The following is a 22,030-nucleotide window of genomic DNA, read 5'->3' as shown; positions in this document are numbered from 1 at the left end:
GTAAAAATGTGGTTTAGATTTAAACAGAATTTCTTATATGTTGGTTTGTGCCCATTGCCACGTTTTCTCTTTAGATTTAAACAGAATTTCTTATATGTTGGTTATATGTTATATGTGCCCATTGCCACGTTTTCTGTCCCTGGGTATCGCTGTGATCCCAATGCTTCACCTCCTCCAGTCAGGTATTTATTATGCATGATAAGGCATGCTGTCCCCCTGCCCCATACCAAACCTTCTCTAGGCTAAGCATCCCAGCTCTCTCATCTTCTCTTTGAATGTCAGATTCCCCAGTCATTATTTTCATGGTCTTTTGCTGAACTTGCTCCTGTATGTCCATATCTGTCTGGGAGTCCAGACCTGAACCCAGCACTCCAGCTGTGGCTTGCCAGTGCTGAGTAATGCTTGCTGGCAACACTCCCACCTGCAGCCTTGGATGCTTTCACCATTCTTAACTCTGAGCTTGCTGGCTTGTGGTCATCTGATGGTCTACAAGAAGCCCTAAGTCCTTTTCCACTAAGGTGCTTTCTAGTCATTCAGCTTCCAGCTGTACCAGTTCACCAGGTTGTTCCTCCCCAGGGCCAGGATTTGCATTTCCCTTTGTTGAACTTTATGTGGCTCCTCTCAGCCCGTTGTTCCAGCCTGTCAAAGTCCCTTTGAATGTCAGCACAACCCTCTGACTTATCAGCCACTCCTCCTGGTCTTGTATCATCACGTTTGCTGAGGGAGCAGTACTCTAGCCTATCATCCAGGTTGTTAATCAAGATGTTAAACAGTACTAGCCCCAGAATCGGCCCCTGGGGTCCTAAACTAGCATGGATGATGGACTTCTGTGGGCTGGAGGCGGTCTTGGCTTATTCTCAGACTGTATCTAACTACAAGATTTGCAGCTCAGCAGTTGGAGTTTGTTTTCACAAATTCAGACCACGTGAATATCCCTGCAGCCTCTGTCTGCTTGTGAATATTTTAAATGACTTCCAAGGTGAAGAATATCCAGCTATCTGTTAAGTCGTAAAAATAGCTCAGTCTTTTCTGTTATGTGGTGATTTAATCCCAGACCTGTTGCACTGGGGTTGTCTTTATAATTTGGGGAATGTATGTTGTTCTTCTGGCGAGTGTTTTTCCAAAGAAAGTTGTTGCATTTTATGTGTTTACCTCTTAAGTGTGAGGTTCTGTAAGGTTTTGCTTTGTATTAGCCATGAACTCAGGTACACAGGTACAGCTGTATTAGCCATTAGGTTCTATTTGAGGACATCTGGAGTTCTTCCCTTTAGGGAAATGATTGATGACGCTTGACTTCCTCCCTAAAACCAATGCTGCTGTAGCAGCACTGTTTTGTATTGAGAAAATGGTATTTACAGAGATTGTCTGTGTCTTTCTAAGTTCTAAAAGAATGACCTATTCATGCTTTGTGCCTCTGAATCTTTCCAAGTGCTCTCTTTCCTTGCTGTTTGTGTCCTCTTGCCTTTTCTCAGCAAGTGTGAAACTCTGTTCTTTGATTGTTTTCAAAGTAATAGTAGTTTTATTTTCTCACTTGCCTAGCTGTGATTCTGTAAAATGCCAGTTTAAGAAAATAAGTCCTTCGAAGCTGGTAAATTCATTTTTGGTGAATGCTTGCCAGTCCTAGATGTCAGTGCTTTATCTTCACATCTGTTTCCTTTGTGTTTCGCTGGTTACATTTTTGTTACACAGTCAGTGTTGAGACAATAAAATCCGTGTTAATAGATCAACAAGATGTATACATGGCAGAACAGATTTGCAGTGGTTTTTTTTTTTAGATTTGCTTACAGTTTACTTAAATCTGAAGATTTTCTTTTATCAGTATTAAACTTCAGTTAAAGATGTGTTTTGGTCCTTAAAGGTTTACCTGGTTTACTTCAAACCGTGAAGTTAAAATTAACTTCAGTTCTTCTCCTCTCCTCTTTCAGCATGGCGTTAGTCTGTATGTTCAGGATAAAGAAGGCTTATCAGCCCTGGATCTTGTGATGAAAGATAGGCCTATCCATGTGGTGTTCAAGAAAACCGGTAAGAAATAAAATAGTCTAATTTGTATTTTGCAGTGAGATCTCTTTCAACAATGTATTAATGTATGTACCAGTGTATGCAATATTTTCTGGTTTTACTTGGGACTTCATAAATTGTGAGATGCCTGATGCTAATGTTGATCATCTGTACAATATTATTAGAATATTTTGTCATGGCACCTTATCTTACAATATTAAATGTTTTTAAAGTTCAGTTTTAGGTAAAAAAAAGCTTTTCAGTTTTTAGATAGAAACAACTATCTTGTTGTTTTTTGAAGTCAATGTGCACAATACTGGTAAATTTGCAAGCTTCAGGGAGGATCTTTTTCATTACAGATCCCACAGAAGTCTATACCTGGGGAAACAATATAAATTTTACTTTGGGTCATGGTGGTCAACAGGGTAGACATCATCCTGAACTGGTGGACCTTTTTCCTCGGAATGGCGTGTATATCAAACAGGTATTCTTAAAGTATTATGCAGGCACCTTTCTTGGTGAGGGGTGTGTGAGGGGGAAAATGTATCCAAGAAGTTGTCAAGTGTTGAAAATTTGCATGGAAAAAACAGTTTTTGCTGCCTGCTCTCTGCCCACCTCCTTACCTCCCTGCAATCCCAATCACCTTTAATGAAATTGTGGTTCTCTGTTTCAGTGGGGAGAACAGGGGTTTTTATATGATTTGCTTTGGATATATGGCTTCTATATCATTAAATATGTTCAGAAGCTTGATACTTCTGTAACTGTTTTGAGCTGCTGACTTCCTGTGCAACTCCGGTATTGAACTGAAGTGGAATAATAAATGTGTTTTGTACATGTTGAATTAAAATTCATCTTGTGTTCAAAGCAGCATGTGCTGTTAAGCACATTTCCTGTAGCAGTACCTTTGTTTCTGATAACTTCTTGGGACTTCAGTTTGAGAATACTTGAAAGTTTGAAGTACAACTGGAGCAAACATTCAGGGCAGGCAATCTGTGCTGCAGTCTTAACATGTTTTTCTTTGGCACTTCTGAGGCAGCATTGTGGACCTTAAAACTCAATCTTTTGAGTTTCTGTTAGCCTGTGGGGCCATGCTTGATCTTATTGTAATAAACTGAAACTGTTGATCTCTTCAAGTAGGTTAAGGCAGTACATAATATATTTAGAGCAAGTATTTTGTGTGCCCTATGATTTAATACCAGTATCTTTCTTGTATTTTCATGAACATATCTTTATTAAAGCAGAATTTCTTCACAAAGTACTTAGGTGTTTTCAGATTATCCAGGAAAATTAATTTGTCCTATGTTGCCTCTTCCCAATACATTTTTTGCTCTTTTTTCAGGTGGTACTCTGCAAATTCCACTCTGTGTTCCTTTCCCACAAAGGTCAAGTGTATACATGTGGACATGGACAAGGAGGGCGCTTGGGTCATGGTGATGAACAAACATGCCTGGTATGCAGTTTTATGTTATCTCTTTTAGTCTAGCATGATGTTTCTTTTCTTTCTAACAGCAAGTCTAAAAAGGGAATTAGAGTTTCTATCAGTGTACTTTCAAAATGAGTTTGCTGTTGATTTTAAACCAAAGCCCTTGCTTCTCACCAAGTAATAGAAAAACTTCTCCAGTTCTAATAGTGAGGTGGCAGAGAGTAGAGGAACGTGCATTTAATTATAGTTTAACTTAAGATAGCTAGATGCAGTGGTCAAACTTGTGTTATGGCTGAGCTGATTTAAAGGCCAGCTGATGCTAGATAAGTGGAAGCAAATGTTTTTTGACTGGGCTGTCTCCTTAAGCAGGTTTGTGATGCCTTCTGATGAGGGCCAAAGCTAGCACAGAGAAACAGCAGTACTGTGAAGCTGTGGTGGCAGAAAAAAGGATGGTAGGGTTGCTTTTTACTAGACTTACGCAACTATTAAGTGAAAATTCACTTATCATTTTCATTTGAATAGTACATTGTTGCAATGCACAAAACTAAAATTTGAGAAGACTAAGATTTGATGACAATACAATTCTTAGACTTAAGCATCTTATCCTAGCTGGTAGTGTGCATTTAGCTTTCAGCGCAATAATTTTTAAAATTTTCTAATATCAGGTATCTGACAGAACTTGATACTCTGTTGCTGAATGCTATTAGTGGAGACTAGAGCTCAAATTTTCTTTTTTTTTAAGAAAATAATTCTGTTAAATTAGGATTTTTTTTTCAAATTTCTTTTCGAAACTGTGATGTTACATAGTTGAATAAAGGAGAACTCACGCTAGAGTACATGAAGAGTCAACGATACAGAGCTGCTTCCTTATCCGGTGAAATTTTATTAAGATTATCCTGTGTTGGAGGGAGATAGCTTTGGTGTTCATGGTATTTAAAAAGAAAAGCAAGAGGTGATAGTTAATATTTGTTCAGCTGTCCTGAAGATGTAGTTTCCAATCTAATTTCAGAGCAGGTAGTTTAAAATTCGTCTCCCCTGATAGCAAAGGACATTTCCCTGATAGCATTTCAAATGAAAGTAATTCATCTTACTGCATTGAATGTAGTTGTTATGTTAATGAATGTGTTGTGTGTTCAAAGGCATTTTATCTTTATTTCAATATTTGGTCATGACTTTCTGTTGGTGTAACTTCAGTTTCATAGATGGCCACTGGTTAATAACAAACCAGTATGCTTTTATATCAATTTTATTTTTTTCTTATTCAGGTTCCAAGACTTGTGGAAGGCTTAACTGGTCATCAGTGCTCCCAGATAGCTGCAGCTAAGGATCATACTGTTGTTTTAACAGAAGATGGATATGTTTACACATTTGGTTTGAACACTTTCCATCAACTGGGTATTCTTCCTCCTCCTTCTAATTGCAGTGTTCCTAGACAGGTAAAAATAACATCAGTCACAGCTTAATGGTTTGGTGGTGTTGCTTTAGTTTTTTTTTTAACAGAAAGTAAAATGTGAAGATTATAAAAATAACTTCTAAACTTTTTCAGAATAGCAAAGTTTAATGTGAGTTCAGATAAATCTTGATTCTGTGTTTTCAGACATCTCAGATCTTAACTGTGTTCTGATGAATGTCTTCATTTGTAACCTGAAAAATACCAAAATTTGTAGTGTGAAGTATGATACAAGGTAAAATTGCCAAAACCCTTTTCTTCTCTCTTCCCCAAATTGTTCTGTAGCTGAAGTGATGTAGAATTAATAGGTATGTATCACTTGAGATTCATGCTCTTAACTCCTTTTGAATCAGTGGATGATGGCTCTCAGGGTTTAATCATTATGTCCTTCGCTGGAAGCACTGGAGTCAGTGCTTTGGGAAGAGTAGTGACAGGGAAGAGGGGGTATGGGCATCAGCAACTTAACTATATTCCTATGCTTAATCTCTAAATTTAATCTTTTTTGTAAGTAAAGAAGCTTTACATTACCTTTTGTTGAAAGGAACCTTCATCCGAAGTAGAAGAACACTGCATTATCAGTGTTTGAAAGTAAAAAAGAATGATTGGCCAAAATGCAAGAGGATAGTGTTTTGGGGTACCATGTGTTCTTCAACAGTGTAATGACAGCTCTATAGCCGCAGTATTTGCTTTGATTTTATCATCTTAATCTGGAAAAATCAAGTAAATGTGAAGTATGGGATTAGTCGTGTCGTGTTCTGCACTGTGTTTAGGCCATTAGGACTTTAAACTTTTAAACTTCTAGCTGACATTTTGCAGCACCTGAGTCTTCTGTGGCTGTGCTATGCATGTCCTGTTCAGTCTTGTTCAGCATCTTACGTATGAAGACAGCCTAAGGAGACTTGATTCCAGTTCTGATTGGAAACAAAAAGTTTAGTTCTTTTTGTCATTATTGCAATAGTGCCCCACTTGACAAACTTCTGAAATAATCTGATTTATTAGACTGTATTTGGATTGATATTAGTGCGTTGTTCTTACTGACATTAGGAGTTAAATGTTGTCAGAAGTTTGTACATGTGAAATTCACCTGTTGCTACTTAATATTAAGATGTACTTTGGATTTGTGCTTAGGTTCAGGCAAAAAACCTGAAAGGTAGAATGGTGATTGGAGTGGCTGCAGGCAGATTCCATACAGTGCTATGGACTAAGGAAGCAGTGTATACCATGGGGCTGAATGGCGGCCAACTAGGTAAGGTAGAAGCGTTCCGAAAGTAAAACCCAGCCATTGAAAGATGTTGTTCATGCTTAACCTGTCATCTGCTTCTTAGAACAGAAGCCTGGGTGAAGCTTTTTTTTCCTCTGTCTTTTTCTTTTTAAACCAATCTGATGACATCATCCCTTCACACTTCTTTCAAAGAATATTTTTCATTCCTACCAGTTACTTTCACATTTTGAGATGATAGGAGCTAGTCAGATTTAGCTCTCATTTGAACTCTTTATAACTTTTACCTTCCATGTATCTTGTACAGTCCTGCTTCTAGAGACTTTAAGGAAACATAATGTTGCTGTTTGTGTTGGAAGTTACTCCAAGGCATGCTTGTCTCCTTCCAGCAATCTGGCTGGCACTGCCTTTAATAAATTATAAACTAGCCTTCAGCTCTCCTGCTTATGTCCTTCTTTCATCAAGCACTGCAAACATGATACTGATAACTTTTTCCATACTAACTTTTTAAAGTGAAATAACTTGCCTATATCTAGATTTTTTTTCAGCAATACCATTACCAGACTCTTCAATTAACTCTGTATTATTCTGAAGTCAAGAAAGAACTTATTAATAATATTACCAAATAGTGAACTTGATTTGTTGTATGAATGGGACATTTTAATTGCTTTTATCTTTTTTAATAAACAGGTATTGCTATATTGGTTTGGATTTGCATTTTTGCAGTTTTGTGTCTATGTGCAAACAAAACTGTTAGCTATCTTTGGTACTTAATCTGCATCAGCTCTGGCCTCAGGTTCCAGCTTTTTTTGTGTATTTTTTTTTAAGGTGTCAAAGGTATGTGAAAAAACTTGCCTTTGTCAGAGAAATACCTTACTAATGAATATCTTCTTGTTGTTTGTTTTTGTCTTTTTTTTTTATATGCACCCATCATATAAGCTTTTTTTGTAGTTGCTTGTGTTGTTGGGATTATTCTGGCTAGCACATGGCCCAGTGCAGTACCACAGAGAGACAGTAATTGACTCCTAAGTGATACTGTGTCAGCTGGGCACCGTGGTAGACCTGTGGTGTTAAACCTTGCCCACATAAGACATTTGAGCACAACCCTACATTGTCCTGTGTCAGGGTTGCTTCCAGGTAGAGGTAGCTCTGCTGCTTGTTCTGCTCCGCTTTGTGGTGCAGGTGTAAGTGCCCTGCACACAAAACAGGATTATACTGTGTGTGAGAGTCCTGATGTCAGGTTTCTTGTTGCAACAGAGTAGCAATGGCCTGTTTTTATTCTATTTTTTAAATGTTTTCAGAGATCTTGCGTTACAGCTCCAACCTTTTCTGTTTCATGTAACTGCTGCCTTCATGCTTACCTGCACTTAGAGTAATTTTTTTGACAAGCTTATATTTGTCTTTCAATGTCTGAAATAATCTGTACTTTATGCCAGTGTTACAGTATTTCTACTATCTTGAATTGTCATATGATGAAATAAATATTCTTTTTTTGGAATCAAAGCACTGCCACCACATTAAATAGCTTCCCTGTAAAATATGCCTTACTTCATTTTTATGTATCAGATCTTGGTTTTTGGGTGTTTGTAGTGAACTATCGAGTATGTGTGGTGGGTCTCATCTGTTTAAGTATTTTGAAGATGAATTATCCTACCAAAAATCTTTTGGAATTTAGAGGTTCTTCAAAGTAGTGTAGCAAAGTATCCTTTAATTGCACAATGTATGGAATGGCAAATAATGTTTTTGTGGTATGTTGTTTTTTCTAGGTTATCTGCTGGATCCTAATGGAGAAAAATGTGTAACTGCACCTCGCCAAGTCTCTGCTCTACACCATAAAGACCTCTCTGTGTCCCTGGTCTCTGCAAGTGATGGCGCTACAGTATGTGTTTCTGAAAGAGGAGATATTTATTTACTTGCAGACTATCAGTGCAAAAAGATAGCTTCAAAGTATGTGTTACTTTTCTAATCTGTCATGAAGAACAATAGGTGAAGATTTCACTGTAGTTGTATACTTGCAAGATATTTTAAAGATTCTTGTGCATAAATTACAGAAAATGCAGTGGTGCCCTATGTTCTCCTCATTTGTAGTTCTTTCATATGAACTAGGGCTATCGTTTTTGTTTGTTTCTTCATTTTGTTTGTTTTTTTTTTTTTACAAGAGGCTAAGGTGCCACTTGCTGTTTACCAAAGATATTTAAAAAAACACATTAGGAGGAAATATTTTGTGCCATAAGTTTAAAAACATTGAAACTTGTATTTTTTCTTCCTCTGTTAGCCTTAATTTGTTTAAGTGCATCTTGGTAGAGACACTGAAGATCTGCTGTTTTGTTTATTTATGTTGTTATGATTTTGAATCAGTAATTTGGGATCTGAATTTCATAATTAATGTGTAGATACAGTATGTTATAAAGGGTAATTTAGGTTGCAAGAAGGACCTTGTAAAGTCATCTGGTCCATATATATGGATATAAAACCTGTTGAAGAAGCTGGATTTTTGACTCATGAATTTAGGAAATTATTTAATCCTGTTCTCTTTTACTTAGTTTGCAATAACAGATTAGAAAAAATTTTTTTAGATTTGATTTTGCCCAGCTAACTCCTTCCTCCCTAGTTTTTCAGCTTCACTTCAAATTCTAACAGTATTTATTGACATATTATAGCTTAATGATTATTTTATACTTCATTTCTACATGGTGGTAAGTGAAAGTGTTGACACTTGTAGAAACTTAATGCAGTGTCCTGTGCTCTTTTACTAAGCAACTGAGAAAAGATAATGAGTTTAATTTTGATCAGTTAAAAACCAAACCTAGCAAACTCCTGAGAAATGACCTGCTGAGATAGGATAGATCTTTTAATACAAATAACTGATTAAATTTTTGTACTGATGAAATCAAATATATCATTTACCGATTTTCACTCATGGAATTTTTTGAAGAACTTAGATATACAATGTGATATACTTAAAAACAAGCAAAAAGTATAGTCTGCTATAATATTATCAGTTATGTTAATAGTACCAGTAGGGTGAAACTAAACATAAGTAATTTTTCCATTTCACTGTCTCAATTACATTATTTTACTGCTTGTCTAAATGAAAAAGGTAACTGTCATAGAACTAACATAAGTACACAATAGGGAAATACTAATTTAACCTTTTGTGTTCTTTCAGACAGCTGAACCTTAAAAAAGTTCTTGTCAGTGGAGGATATTTGGAATATAAAGTAGATACCCAGCATCTTAAAGAAAATGGGGGTCAGAAGACTTGCATTCTGGCACTGGATGAAGCTGGAAGAGTAAGTTGTCATAATTATAATTATATGGTAGGCAGCATAGTGGTTAATCAAACTTTAAACATAAGACAGGACAAAATCATGCACAGAAAATAACCAATTTCACAGAATCACAGAATATGCTGAGTTGGAAGGACCCACAAGGATCATGAAGTCCAGCTCCTGGCCCTAAACAGGACCATCCCCAAGAGTCACAGCAGGTGCTTGAGAGCATTGTCCAAGTTCTTCTTGAACTCTTTCAGGCTTGGTGCTGTGACCATTTTCCTGAGGCCTGTTCCAGTGCCCAACCACCCTCTGGGTGAAGAATCTTTTTGCAGTAAACCTCCCCTGGCACAATTTCAGGCCATTCCCTCAGGTCCTGTCACTGGTCACCACAAAGAAGAGATCAGTGCCTGTCCCTCCTCTTCCCCTCATGAGGAAGTTGTAACTGCAATGAGGTCTCCCCTCAGTCTCCTCTTCTCCAGGCTGAACAGGCCAAGTGCCGTCAGCTGCTCCTTACACAGCTTCCCCTCAAGGCCCTTCACCATCTTTGTTGCCTTCCTTTGGACACTCTCTAACAGTTTAAGGTCTTTCTAACATTGTGGCACCCAAAACTGCCCCCAGCACTCGAGGTGAGGCTGCTCCAGTGCAGAGCAGAGCGGGACAATCCCCTCCCTTGCCCAGCTGGCGATGCTGTGCCTGATGCCCCCAGGACACACTTGGACAGGACATCCTGGCTGCCAGGGCACTGCAGATTCGTATCCAACTTGCCATTGACCTGGACCCCCAGGTTCCTTTACGTGGTGCTGCTTTCCAGCATCTCATTCCCTGCTCTGTCTGTACATCCAGGGTTGCCCCATCCCAGGTGCAGAATCTGGCACTTTTGCTTGTTGAACTTCATGTGGTTGGTGATTGCCCAGCCCTCTGATTTGTGGAGGTCTCTCTGCAGGGCCTCCCTGCCCTGGAGGGAGTCAGCAGCTCCTCCCAGTTTTATATCATCTGTGAACTTGCTTAGTATCTCTTCCAGTCCTGCCTCCAATCATTTATGAAGATGTTGAAGAGCACAGGGTATCAACAGCTGTGCTGAAATCCAAAAAGATGACATCAACTGGCTTCCCTTGGTCAGCTAGGTGGGTTACCTTGTCATCAAAGGAAATCAGGTTTGATAAGCAGGACTTTCCCCTTATGAAGCCGTGCTGGCTGTGACCAGTGACTGCATTGTCTTTCAGGTGCTTTTCAATACCTCCCAGAATAATCTTCTCCGTAACTTTACCAGGCACTGAAGTGAGACTGACAGGCCTGTAGAGTGTGGGGTCCTACTTCTTGCCCTTCTTGAAAACTGGAACAGCATTTATCAGTAGCTGGGACCTCTCCAGATTTCCAAGACTGCTCAAAAATCATTGAGAGTGGTTTTGCGATCACATCAGCCAGCTCTTTGAGGATTTTTGGATGAATCCTATCAGGCCCCATAGATTTGCAGGGATCCAGCTGGAGCAGCAGATCCTTCACAGTCTCAGGGTTGAATGGGAGTTGATCATTCTCGCAGTCATGGTCCTCCAGCTCAGGGCACTGAGACCCCCTTGTTGAGGACAGAGGCAAAGAATGTGTTGAACACCTGTGCCTTGTCTCTGTCCCTGTTTGTGGGGTGACCGTCCTCGCCCTGTGATGGGCTGATGTTATTTTTGCACTGCCTATTGCCCTTCATGTATTTGAAAAAGTTCTTTTTATTGTTCCCCAGTCAATTCTTTTCTGTACAGCTGCTGGTGATTTTGGTTTTTTTTTAGGGCCATGGGAAGATTACAAAACTAATGTGCAGTAGTTAATTTTTAAATCTATGGACTTCTAATGCCTTTCAGTGAAGGTGTAAACTTTGTTTTTACATACACGTTAGTGTATGTGGTTAAGGTTCTTTTTGTTGATATTTTTTTTCTTCCTATCTCGCCTATCACCCCACTTACCCCAGGCACCTTTACAACTTTCAGAAGTAGTCTCTGGACTTGAGGTTTTAGAGCCTTTGCTGAAACACGGCTGTTTGTAGATGAAATGTCCTTTTATTGTCAAAATGTTGCACCTAAACCTGGTGAATCATTTAGTATTTACTGGTAAATGTAGATGCTGTATTGTCTTAGAATTGGAATGCCGTGGTGAATTTATAGTTTTTTTCCCCTTACTCTTTTTTAAGTACTGGTTTACAGGACTCTAAAAAATTCTTTTTCTCGATCTGCTCACTGGGAGATCTCAACTTCACTGCCATCTAGTGGTGTTTACAAAGAAGCTTTTTCTACTAAAATGCCTTCTTAAAGAATGTTAAAAACTGAGCTTGTATATCAAAATAAGGGGAAATGTGGTTATTTCCTTTTCTTTCCTTGAATTTGGCTGAATTACATTTTGAGATGATCGTATCTTTTCATTATGTCGTTAGTTGTCTCAGAGATTATAAGCTTTCAATTCAGTATTTGATCACGTGGCATGTAGCCTCTAGCATCTGTAGTATTGGTAGTGCCCCTTCAACATCTTTGGGACACTGCTTTGGAAGTAAAAAACTACTTGATCTTCCTGCATCAGAGGAACTATGTCCGTGTACATTTCATATCTTTCCATGTTGAATACTGACAAGTACTGGAATCTTTAGTGCTTTCAGGCATTATAAGTTATTGAGTAAGAAGAAGGATGGGATCTTAACACTTGTAATTCCTGGTCTGGCTTGATTGCATTTTCTTTAAGGGAGTACTGTTTAGGCTAGAAAATAAAAGTCACAAGGGGAATCTTGTATATACATACTCGAAGAGAAGATGTAAAGAAGATAGAGCCAGGCTCTTTTCAATGGTGCCCAGAGCCAGAACCAGAACCAGAGGCAATGGGCACAAACTGAAATAAAGGAGGCTCTATCTGAGTATCAGGAAGCACAGAGGGTGGTTCAGCACTGTCACAGGTTGCCAGTTAAGGTTGTGAAATCACTGTGCTTGGAAATACTCAAAAGCTGTCTGGACATGCTCCTGGGCAGCTGGCTCTGGGTGGTCCTGCTTGAGCAGAGAGTTGGACTAGACAGCCTCCAGAGATCCCTTTCAATTTCAGCCATTCTGTGATTTGTAGGGAGGAGAAAGGAAATAAGTTACTCAACTCCTTTTGTTGCCTCCCTCTGTGCAGGTCCTTCAGTGAGAGAAAATGAAAGCCTGACTTTAGTTAGCACTGCTAATGCCACATTTGGGCTTTACCTTGCTTGGGGCTGTCTTTCAGACATGTACAGTATACCTTGTTGGTGTCTTGCTGTGCTTCATATTCCTGAAGGTTTTAAAGTTTGCATTTGGTCATGATCTCCTTTCCAAACCTTGACTGGTACAGAGAAATTTGAGATTTATTGTCAAACAATTAACAGGAAATGGTTTAAATTTCCAGTGTGCTAGCTTTGAATTTTGTCTGATTTATAAGCAAACCAGTTGGACAAATCTGTAAATTAAGAACTAGATAAAACTTGTTTCTTAACTTGACACCTTTTACTGTCCTTGTTGAGATGTCAGTAAAACCTGTCCTATGGATGACTGCTGTGAAGATATTTGAATATTTGGCGAAGCTTTTCAAATGCCCTTCATGAGCAAATGGATCTTAATATCACAATAGATTTTCTCTTTTCCTTGTAGATTCTCTCTGATAGGTGCTCATAACACTTTATCCTAAAATTTTGAGGAATGTCTTTCTCCTTTTATATGCAACTTTGAGATGTGTTTAAAAAAGTAGTGTGTAATATGTAATTGCTTTTATATGATGTGAAGATCTTTTCTTTCTTTAAAAATTTGATGTTGTAGGTGTTTTGTTGGAAGTCATCTAACAACTCCATGAAGCAGTGTCGTTGGGTGTATGGCCGGCAAGTCTTCATGTCTGATGTTGCATTAAATGGGAATGAAATAATGTTTGTGACACAAGATGGTGAAGCCTTTATGGGGAAATGGCTGGAAGAAGGGAAAAAAAGCTCAGAAAAGAAAGGTTAGCTGTGATTTCTTAGTGGTTTTTAAATACTTTAAATCAATAAAAAAGTTTAATTGAATCTTTACAGTCTCTATCAGTATTATGTAGTGAGTTTGTTCTTTCCTCTGTGACTGACAGCTCTGACTGCTGCTGTACTCTTCCTCAGTAATACTGAGATTTACTTTGCAGCTTTCAGTTAACCTTTAGGTGGAGATTTCTGTAAAGAAAAGTACTTCTGAAGAGTAATAGTAGCACAAGGGTCTAGTGCAATGGTCTTGTCACATATTAGATGATGAGTCCTAAGAGAATTGGTATTGAGTAAAAGTAGGAGCATATAATTGCTTCCACTGCTAAGTCTGTGAAACCTGTTTCCCACTCCCCTTATCTGGGCACAATACAGGGTCCAAAGCAACTTCCACCTTATTAACTTGGCTCATATTGCTGAAAGTAGGTCCTGATGGTTTGTTTTTCTGGAAGGAACATATCTGTCTCACACAGGACAAGATTTTAAGTGAAACTCTCAGCTCTCCTCCTATATATTCTGTAAATAAGCAAGCTGAAGTCTTCAGCATGATTTAGTCTTACTCAATTACTCCATCAAAGGACATACAGAAGTCATAGTCTTGTCTTTTTTGTGTATTGGTTGCATTTTAATTAGCAGGATCTTTCTGTGATGTGTATTCACTTCCTTTTATTTTTTTTTACAGAACTTGTATCAAGCCTTCAGCATCCTTCATGTGATGTGTCTTGTGAACATGACACAACCAGTGTGTATGAAAGAATTCGACTTCAGAAGCTGACATTTGTCCACCGAGCTGTCAGTATTGCCACTGATCCTAGCGGCTGTAATTTTGCTGTATTACAGTCAGATCCTAAAACCAGGTATATTAAAAATAACAACAGCTGTAATTTTTCCCTTTTCTGTGTGTTATTGCGATTGAATCATTCTTTTCTAAACTGTTTTTTGGCTCATAGAGAAGTCACAGTAAATATGGTTATCCATATTGCTAGAGAATAGCACTTCTTAGTAATTATGTTGAAGTTACCCAAAGGCCTCAGCTTATATATTTGCATAATAATAGGCAGTACTGATGTTTTATCTGAAGTGTTTAAGGCAAGCATTTGCCATGTATTTCATAACACACTCTGAGTTCTAAATACTGTAGAAATTCACCTCTTCAGTAATCACCAATAATCAGCTTTTAAATAAAAGTGACAAGTGAATTTTTGTTTGTTTGGAAAGAAATGTGTAAAGTAAAATAAATAAATAGAATACTGGACCATGTTTCTTATGCTCTCATAATAGTTTCCAGCTGTTTATGTGATAAATAGCTAAACACTAGCTTTTTTTCCTTGTTGCTTCAGTTTGTAACACGAAATACAGCAAACGTTTCTGTGTTTACATGTTGGAAAAATGAGATGAAGATAAGATAGTTCTGATAATACTGGTACAGTATAAAGGCAAATACTATATTTGATATTCTGAAGCTAGACAGGTCTTATTTGTGTAGTTTAATTGCCTTAATATCATATTATTAGTTGTTTTTGTAAAGAACAGGACAAGAAATGTTGAGCAGTGCAGCAATGTAAGAAAAAACACAAAGAAACCAAACTGTAACAGCATCATCCTCTTCATTAAACATACTATGTAAAATGTTATGAAGCTTGTAAATGGTGTTTGATTATGGATTTCATTTTGTTCTAGTCTGTATGAAATTCCAAGTGTGTCACTATCAAGTTTTGGAATGGATTTTGGCAAACTCTTAGATGAAACAGATGAAATGGACAGCATCCATGATGTAACTTTTCAGATTGGCACAAGAATGTACCCTGTGCATAAATACATCTTGGCTGTACGCTCCGACTTCTTCAAGAAGCTCTTTGTCTCCAGTGACAACCAGCTAGACACTCCAGACATCTACCGTAAAGATGAAGATGCTGTTGGATGTGATCTTTATGTAATTGAGAAAGTCCATCCAGATCTGTTTGGCTACCTTCTGCAGTTCATATACACTGATACTTGTGATCTTTTGACTCATGGTTACAAGCCAAAAATCCCTTATAAAGAAAAATCAGATGAATGTCAAGATACTTTAATTTCTAATCTGAGAAAAATGAGTTTTGATGAAAATGTTAATGGAAAGTCTGCATTTGAGATTTATAGAAATAATCAAGTGCAAGTTATAAATGAAAAACAGAAGAGCAAATCTAAAAAAGGCAAAGCTGGTGAAGAAGCTAACCTCATTAAAATGTTGCAAAGTGCAGCAAAGAAGTTTGGACTCAGCAATTTAAGTGGAAGGTAGGTGAAGGGAAGTGCACTTACATTTTGACAAGCTCTCCATGGAGTGTTTTTATGTAAGCTGATCTAACTTTAGTTGTTATGGCAATAATGGAAATTAGGATACTAATGTTAGAATAGAAACTAGAGGGAGATGGTAAGGGCATACTACTTGGGAACTGGCTGGGCTTAATTCCAGTGCATATAGGAGTTTCAGGTTGGTGGATGGTGAGCTATTCCATCACTGTTTGTGCATCACTTGTTTTGTGTATGCTTATTCTGTTAGCATTATTATTATTTTTCATTATTTTTCTGCCCTATTAAAACTGTCTATCTCAACCCAAAAATTTTACTATTTTTTTCCTGAATTCTCTCCCCCATCCCACTGGTGGGTGGTGAGGGGAGAGTGAGTGAGTGAGTGGTCTTCAGTCAGCTGAGTTAAACCATGACAGTATCTTTTAAGGCATAGGGTCTGTGGGATTTGATATCTGATTCAAATCATCTGACTTTCCATAAAGGCTGTCAAAAACATCAGTACTTGTTAGTTGGAGATAGCTGATCAAACTGAGTTTTGGGTTGATTAATTTCTGTCCTGTGGTCTGTAGTCTAGCAGTTTTTCACAGACAGCATACATGTTTAGTATAAAACAGCAAAGTTAAATTCTTGTTCAACTGATGTAATTTTTATATTACATGGTGAAGCAAATGGAATTGAGATCACATGTCTCTGTAGAACTGCATTAATCAGTTTGGGGGTTTTTTTTGTGCTTTTGTCCTTTCAAAAGAGGGGAATGAGCTTATTCAGGGCAGTTTTCTTCACTGTACTTCTTGCATGCACAGCCAAGATGCGAAGCTGCTGCTAAAACTGAGTTCCTAAGTAATATTTCCATGGTAAAGTATTTTGCCTTTAAAGGTGTATTACTTTGTAATCCACCAGCAGCACTCCTGTGTCTTTACCATCCCATTCAGAAGCCTTCTTGATGAATTAGGATGCTAAAAAAGCCTGTGCTTAAACTTGCATCTCTTCCCAGCCACTGTCTTTGCTCACTTTACTGACTGGTAGCGCTATATATTTTTACTTCTAGATTTTTGACCCTGTAGTACTGAACTTTGCCCTTAACTATACAGTATAGGTTTCATCTAAGATAATAAATACATATTGTAGGAACGCAGAGTGCCATATATTTCTCTGCCTGTTTTTAAGGGTTCTTACCCCCCTGAACAAAACTGTTTTAACTTTCAACTTTGGAAAAAATTACCAACAGTCAGACAAGAACTAGAAAATACAGTGGTGTGAATTAGGTGACAGACTACTGTGTAAGATTGTCACAGGGTGAAAAATTTAGAGGTTTTGGGCTTCTCTTTGTAGTAAATAGATAAGAGTAAAAAATATCAAAATGGAGGATTGTTGTTGTTCTCTAAACCTTCTTCTCCTTCTTCTCCTACTCCATGTTCTGCAGTAAAAGTAGTTTGGAATGATTGGATAGAGAATTCCGCAGGTCCTGCCCATGTTACTGAATAATTGGTAGGAAAGTGAAAATAATGTATGTTTTTAGTAACTATTGGTTAAATTATCTTTAAAAGGCTGTGTAAATCTTGATAATTAGAGACTTCTCTCCTGCTTTCTGTGCTCTGTGCTGTACCTGGGCCACGCTAGTGGCTCTGTTCTTCTGATAAGACTTAATAAACAACTATCCGGCAGCATTGAAACTCAAGGAAAAGTCTTGGTTTATCTTTGAAACTCCTTGCAAGGACTTCTAGAAAATTCTCTCCCATCAGGAGGGATTTGATTTATGGCACGGTTCAGTGTCACATATCTAAGATATGGAAAGAATGTCAGTTACATTTTGCATCTGCCTTGAAGACTTTTCAAATAACAACTGTCCCTTTCTATTTTTGTATGATGATGCATTTTTGTATTCACAGTATGAGCCCACTGAAGTACTATTACTTTGTGAAACTGCTCTTAATGGTTTGAACTGTATACTAATTGTATTGCTTATTACTAATGTTAATAATTTGCAGGTTGGATGGAGTCAGATTAGAAAATGGAAAAATTAACGTTGTCAACAAGAAGAATGGGAATAAACCAAAGTTAAATCAGAAGAAATGGTAATTTTTTTTAATCAAGTTTCCCCTACCTCACCATCTTTCTCTTATGTCATTGCTTTGCCTATTAAGTGTGGACTAAGGTTGATCCAGCTGCATTTTAACTTTTGGTTTTCAGTTCTCTTTATCACAGTAACTCAGATTTGGCAGTTCTCCATAGATGTTTATAGACTTGATCTGTAAATTAGTAATTGGGGATAGATTATGTGTGGTATGTCTTTGTTTCTTTTTACTGCACCTTAATGTGTTCTATGGATTAACTGTAATAGAATGCTAATGCCAGAAGAAATGTTATGGGTAGTCCAGTCAAAAGCAATTTCACTTCTGTAAATCTGCTTGTTGTGACAATAAGACTATATGGCTTGGAAATAAGCAAATGCATAGTGTGTTTTCTAATCTGCTTTTAGCAAAGTGATGGTTTTTTTTTAATTCCATTGATGTGGTCAAGTTACTTATACCCAAAATCTTGAATAGTCTATTTATATAATAAAAGCAACATTTCATGAAAGTAGCTTTTTCACAGAATTTGGGTTGCTTCATTCTTAAAATGCATCATCAAGGCCTATGGTACCTCCTGATAATGAAAAAATAGGTAACTTAACATAGACCATTTAAGATTGGCTAAAATTAGCCATAATTAATTTATTTAGCAGTTTTGAAACAGTAATTTGTTGTGTTTTGAAGGAAATATTTCAGATGGAATTTTTAAAGCTCAAATTTGGACAAAAAAATTCTCCCTGGAAAGTATTGTGCCGGTACTTTTAGGTTCATGTTCTGTGGTATTATTAAAGTTCAGGTGTGTTTTATTTCAAAGGATAAATCCTAACTTGCTAAAGGAAACATTTATTTGTAGAGTTTACAACTTACAGATCTTCTGAATAGTCACAGTTCTGATGCTATTAAATATCTTCTAGTTCGTACCTCTGCGATGTGACCCTGAAATCTTTAGATGGAAAGGAATTCCCATGTCATAAGTGTGTACTTTGTGCAAGACTTGGTATGTGTGTGTATTTTTATATATATTTATATAACATAAGTCATATTGTCTTTTTTAACTGTCATTTTATTGCATCTTGAACTGAAATGCCTTTCTTTACAGATTATTTTCACAGCATGTTAAGCAGCTCATGGATTGAGGTAAGTTTGCCAAAACCATGTGTGGTGGTATGGTTTTTTTTTTGCATCAAGTAAGTGACAGCTTTTCAGTTTTTCCTATAATAACATATCCTAAATACTAGGGAAAAGGAAGGGCCGGATTCTTGGATTCTGTTTGCAAGAAAAAAAACCCACAAGCCACATTTTTTGGTTACTCTATTTGTACTATTGAGATTATATATTAAATAAGAGTAACAAATGTAATGCTGTATATGGGAGGAACTTATTGCTTTTCTTTTTGGGGTTTAGTTTGAACTAGTTAATGGATTTATAAAAACACTGACTGGACTGTTCTTATGGGATACTACTTTGGATGAATTTTCATTTTCTTTCTGTAAAAGATCGTACAGTTTAAATAGTATGCAGTTTGGAATAGCTTGTCATATGCAAGAGACAGCAGGATCCAGAGTCAATGTATAGAATTCCAGCTGACTTTTGCTGTTAAATGAAACGGGATATCAGGGACTATTCTACTTAGTCACCAACTGCTCTTTCAAAAGTTGTAGATCTTTAATTTGTCTTGGTTCCTATTTGCTAGCTGTGTTTCAATGTCCTGGTTGTTCCTGGACATTGTAATTTCACTAAATACTCTGTTTAACTACCTGAGTACTATTGATAGTGTTTATGGAATGAGACGAAGGTATAAGTAGAGAAGCATTTTTCTGAGACTGAAAATTAAAGCAGTATGCAGGAGTTCCTCGAATTTCTTTGCTTTCTGGCAATCCATTAAGAACCTGGTGAAGTACTGGCAGTTCTCTTCTGCTGTAAAACAGAGCTTTACCTGTCCTCTAGGTTAACTGTGCTGCCTTTTCCTAAGTCATCCCTGAGAAAACATATTTGAAACACTGTGAGAGAAATTATTTATTTAAGGGGTTTTTTTTAAGTGTAGAGTGTCCATTACTGTAACGGATTTCTGTATCAGTAGTATGTACTTCTTAAGTTACCTATTAATTTGTAAGTAAATCTAAATCAACCTAAACTAATAAGTAAATATTTTATGAAGCAAGGGCTATAGATGTTATATAAAAATATTAATGTCTGTAAGAGGTTTTTAAACTTTAGAAGGAAAATGTGTCAATACCAGTAGTATGTTCTAAAGCAAAATAAATATTTTAGTATGAAGCTTTACTTGAGTGCCACCTGAAGTAAACCAAAGTTGTTAAGCAGTGATATTGCATAAACACAAATAGTGAGTGACAGTTACGTGGTTTAATGGCTAATGTTTGCTCTTATAAGGGCTTTACCCTAATGGTTAAGGTGGTTCTTCAAATGGAGGGCTCGATGAGGACCTTATTTTCAGAGGCATTAACAATAGTGACTACTTCAATATTATTGTTATTTGGGAACTTGTGATTTCTTTAGATCTTTCAACCTTGGAAGGAAAGCAATTCAGTACTTGCATGGAGGGTTCCTGTAGTTCTACTTTTAGACAGTTGTGGGTAAAGGAATATAATCAAGGAGGATTGTTAGAGTAGATGATCAAAGTGATCAAACATGAAACTGTTTCATGGGTATTTATTCAGAACAGATTTTAATTGCTCTGCTGCAATCAATTCTTAATTGAGAAACTTGGACAGATTTTGTACAAATGCTTAAGTAATTGTTTAACTTCAAAAACGTGACCCTCGATCTGAGTCATTTTCTTAATATAATTACTGTCTTAATTTTGTATTTTATTCCAAGTAGTCAGCTTCTTTTACTCTTTCTTCTTTTTCTTTTCTTTTTTTTTTAATATACTTTGTCTATTTAGGCTACCTGTTCAGCTCTGGAAATGCCCATCCATTCTGACATACTACAGATAATTGTGGATTACCTGTATACAGATGAAGCTCTTGCCATAAAAGGTGCCATTAATATATTTTCAAGTGTAGCTCTTGCAATTTTTATATTTTTAAAATAGAAATTCAAAACTTAACATGCTTGTGTTGAAGTTATATGTAAAAAATCAAAATTCTTGATTTTTGCTTCAGGGTTTGAGGTGATAGCAGTACCCCAGGCCTCGTTTTACCTATTCTTTAGTTTGTCAAACTGCAGTTTTCCTTTTCCTTCCTTCTGTTGCTTCAAAAAGTTGACGGTTGGTGCTCTTCTAAGCTATTCCTTCTGCTGTTAAAACCCCATCCGAATTTGTGAAGCCGCTATAATTGCGCTTTGATAAAAGCTCATTGAAGCTGTATATGTTATAGTTGCTTTTGATTTGCCCACAGTGTTTTACATGATGCTTTGTTTTCCAGATTCTCAAAATGTGGAATTCATATGTAACGTTCTTGTGGTAGCAGACCAACTTCTGATATCCAGACTCAAAGAAATCTGTGAAGTAGCCATTGCAGAAAAACGTGAGTTCTTCCACTTGTAATTTAAAGGGTTAGAGATTAAAAAATTGTATTTTTAGATGTTCTTGCCTTTTGTGGCACAGAATTTGTGTATCTTCCTTTCAGCTGATTATGTTTTGATGTTCATTGCATGTCTGCTAGTAGTTACTTCTTTAGTCTGAGCAATATTCTAGGTTAGTATAATCTTCCATTCCGAATTATGCATCATCTTCAGCTCATGCTCTTTAATAAAAAAAAAGTAAAAAAAAAAAAGAAATCTAACCACCCCCGGACCCCTATGAAACCTTTATTTCATTGAATTAAAGTTTCTTTTCTTTAAAATAGGATTAAATGAATTCTCTTTCTATTTCTGTCCTTGTATTTAGTGTTCCCTCTCTCCTCTTTCACTCCACTTATTTTTTCTTTCTGGAACATTTGGAAGTTTAACAACTGTTTATGCTGTACTCGAAACTCACTATTTTTAAATTCATTTTTCCCTTTTATTTTGGGCTGCTGGGTTTTAATATTTTGAAACTGCTCTGTTTGTAGATAGAGCTTTTTAGTTCTGTGAAGCAGCCATTGCATACAAGCTGCTACAAAGTTACATGGAGTTTCCTATAGTTTAGGCCATTTGAGTGTTAGCATTTTTTCTAGGAACGGGCTAGTATATGATGTTTCAGTAACTAGCTCATGCTGTACAATGTCTTAAAACAGCTGCTTGATACTACAGCCAATTATCTAATGTAGTGTGTTGTGTTTTGTTTCTGCAGTTACCTTAAAGAATGCTGCTGAGCTGTTGGAGTTCTCAGCAATGTATAATGCTGAACAGCTAAAATTGTCCTGCTTGCAGTTCATAGG

General features: G+C 37.0%; 1 protein-coding gene across 1 annotated transcript in view; it reads left to right on the top strand.

Moving 5' to 3' along the window:
* The window catches only part of IBTK (inhibitor of Bruton tyrosine kinase), a 50,976-nt gene that overhangs the window by 3,214 nt on the left and 25,732 nt on the right, over nt 1-22,030 (top strand). Inside the window, exons 3-18 of the mRNA XM_008640213.2 lie at nt 1,926-2,022; nt 2,358-2,482; nt 3,338-3,448; nt 4,687-4,857; nt 6,000-6,117; nt 7,857-8,037; nt 9,260-9,383; nt 13,163-13,340; nt 14,030-14,204; nt 15,028-15,621; nt 17,625-17,711; nt 18,623-18,705; nt 18,808-18,845; nt 20,614-20,707; nt 21,095-21,196; nt 21,943-22,030. The exon at nt 21,943-22,030 is cut by the window's right edge and continues 42 nt beyond it. Of these exons, the coding sequence (XP_008638435.1) occupies nt 1,926-2,022; nt 2,358-2,482; nt 3,338-3,448; nt 4,687-4,857; nt 6,000-6,117; nt 7,857-8,037; nt 9,260-9,383; nt 13,163-13,340; nt 14,030-14,204; nt 15,028-15,621; nt 17,625-17,711; nt 18,623-18,705; nt 18,808-18,845; nt 20,614-20,707; nt 21,095-21,196; nt 21,943-22,030 (2,366 nt within the window). The remainder of the gene's footprint in view (nt 1-1,925; nt 2,023-2,357; nt 2,483-3,337; nt 3,449-4,686; nt 4,858-5,999; nt 6,118-7,856; nt 8,038-9,259; nt 9,384-13,162; nt 13,341-14,029; nt 14,205-15,027; nt 15,622-17,624; nt 17,712-18,622; nt 18,706-18,807; nt 18,846-20,613; nt 20,708-21,094; nt 21,197-21,942) is intronic.

Source organism: Corvus brachyrhynchos, unplaced genomic scaffold, assembly GCF_000691975.1.
Source record: "Corvus brachyrhynchos isolate BGI_N302 unplaced genomic scaffold, ASM69197v1 scaffold87, whole genome shotgun sequence".
In the NCBI taxonomy this organism is placed as follows: Eukaryota; Metazoa; Chordata; class Aves; order Passeriformes; family Corvidae; genus Corvus; species Corvus brachyrhynchos.
Note: the sequence above shows the minus strand (reverse complement) of the source record. Positions and strands in the feature narration are given on the sequence as shown.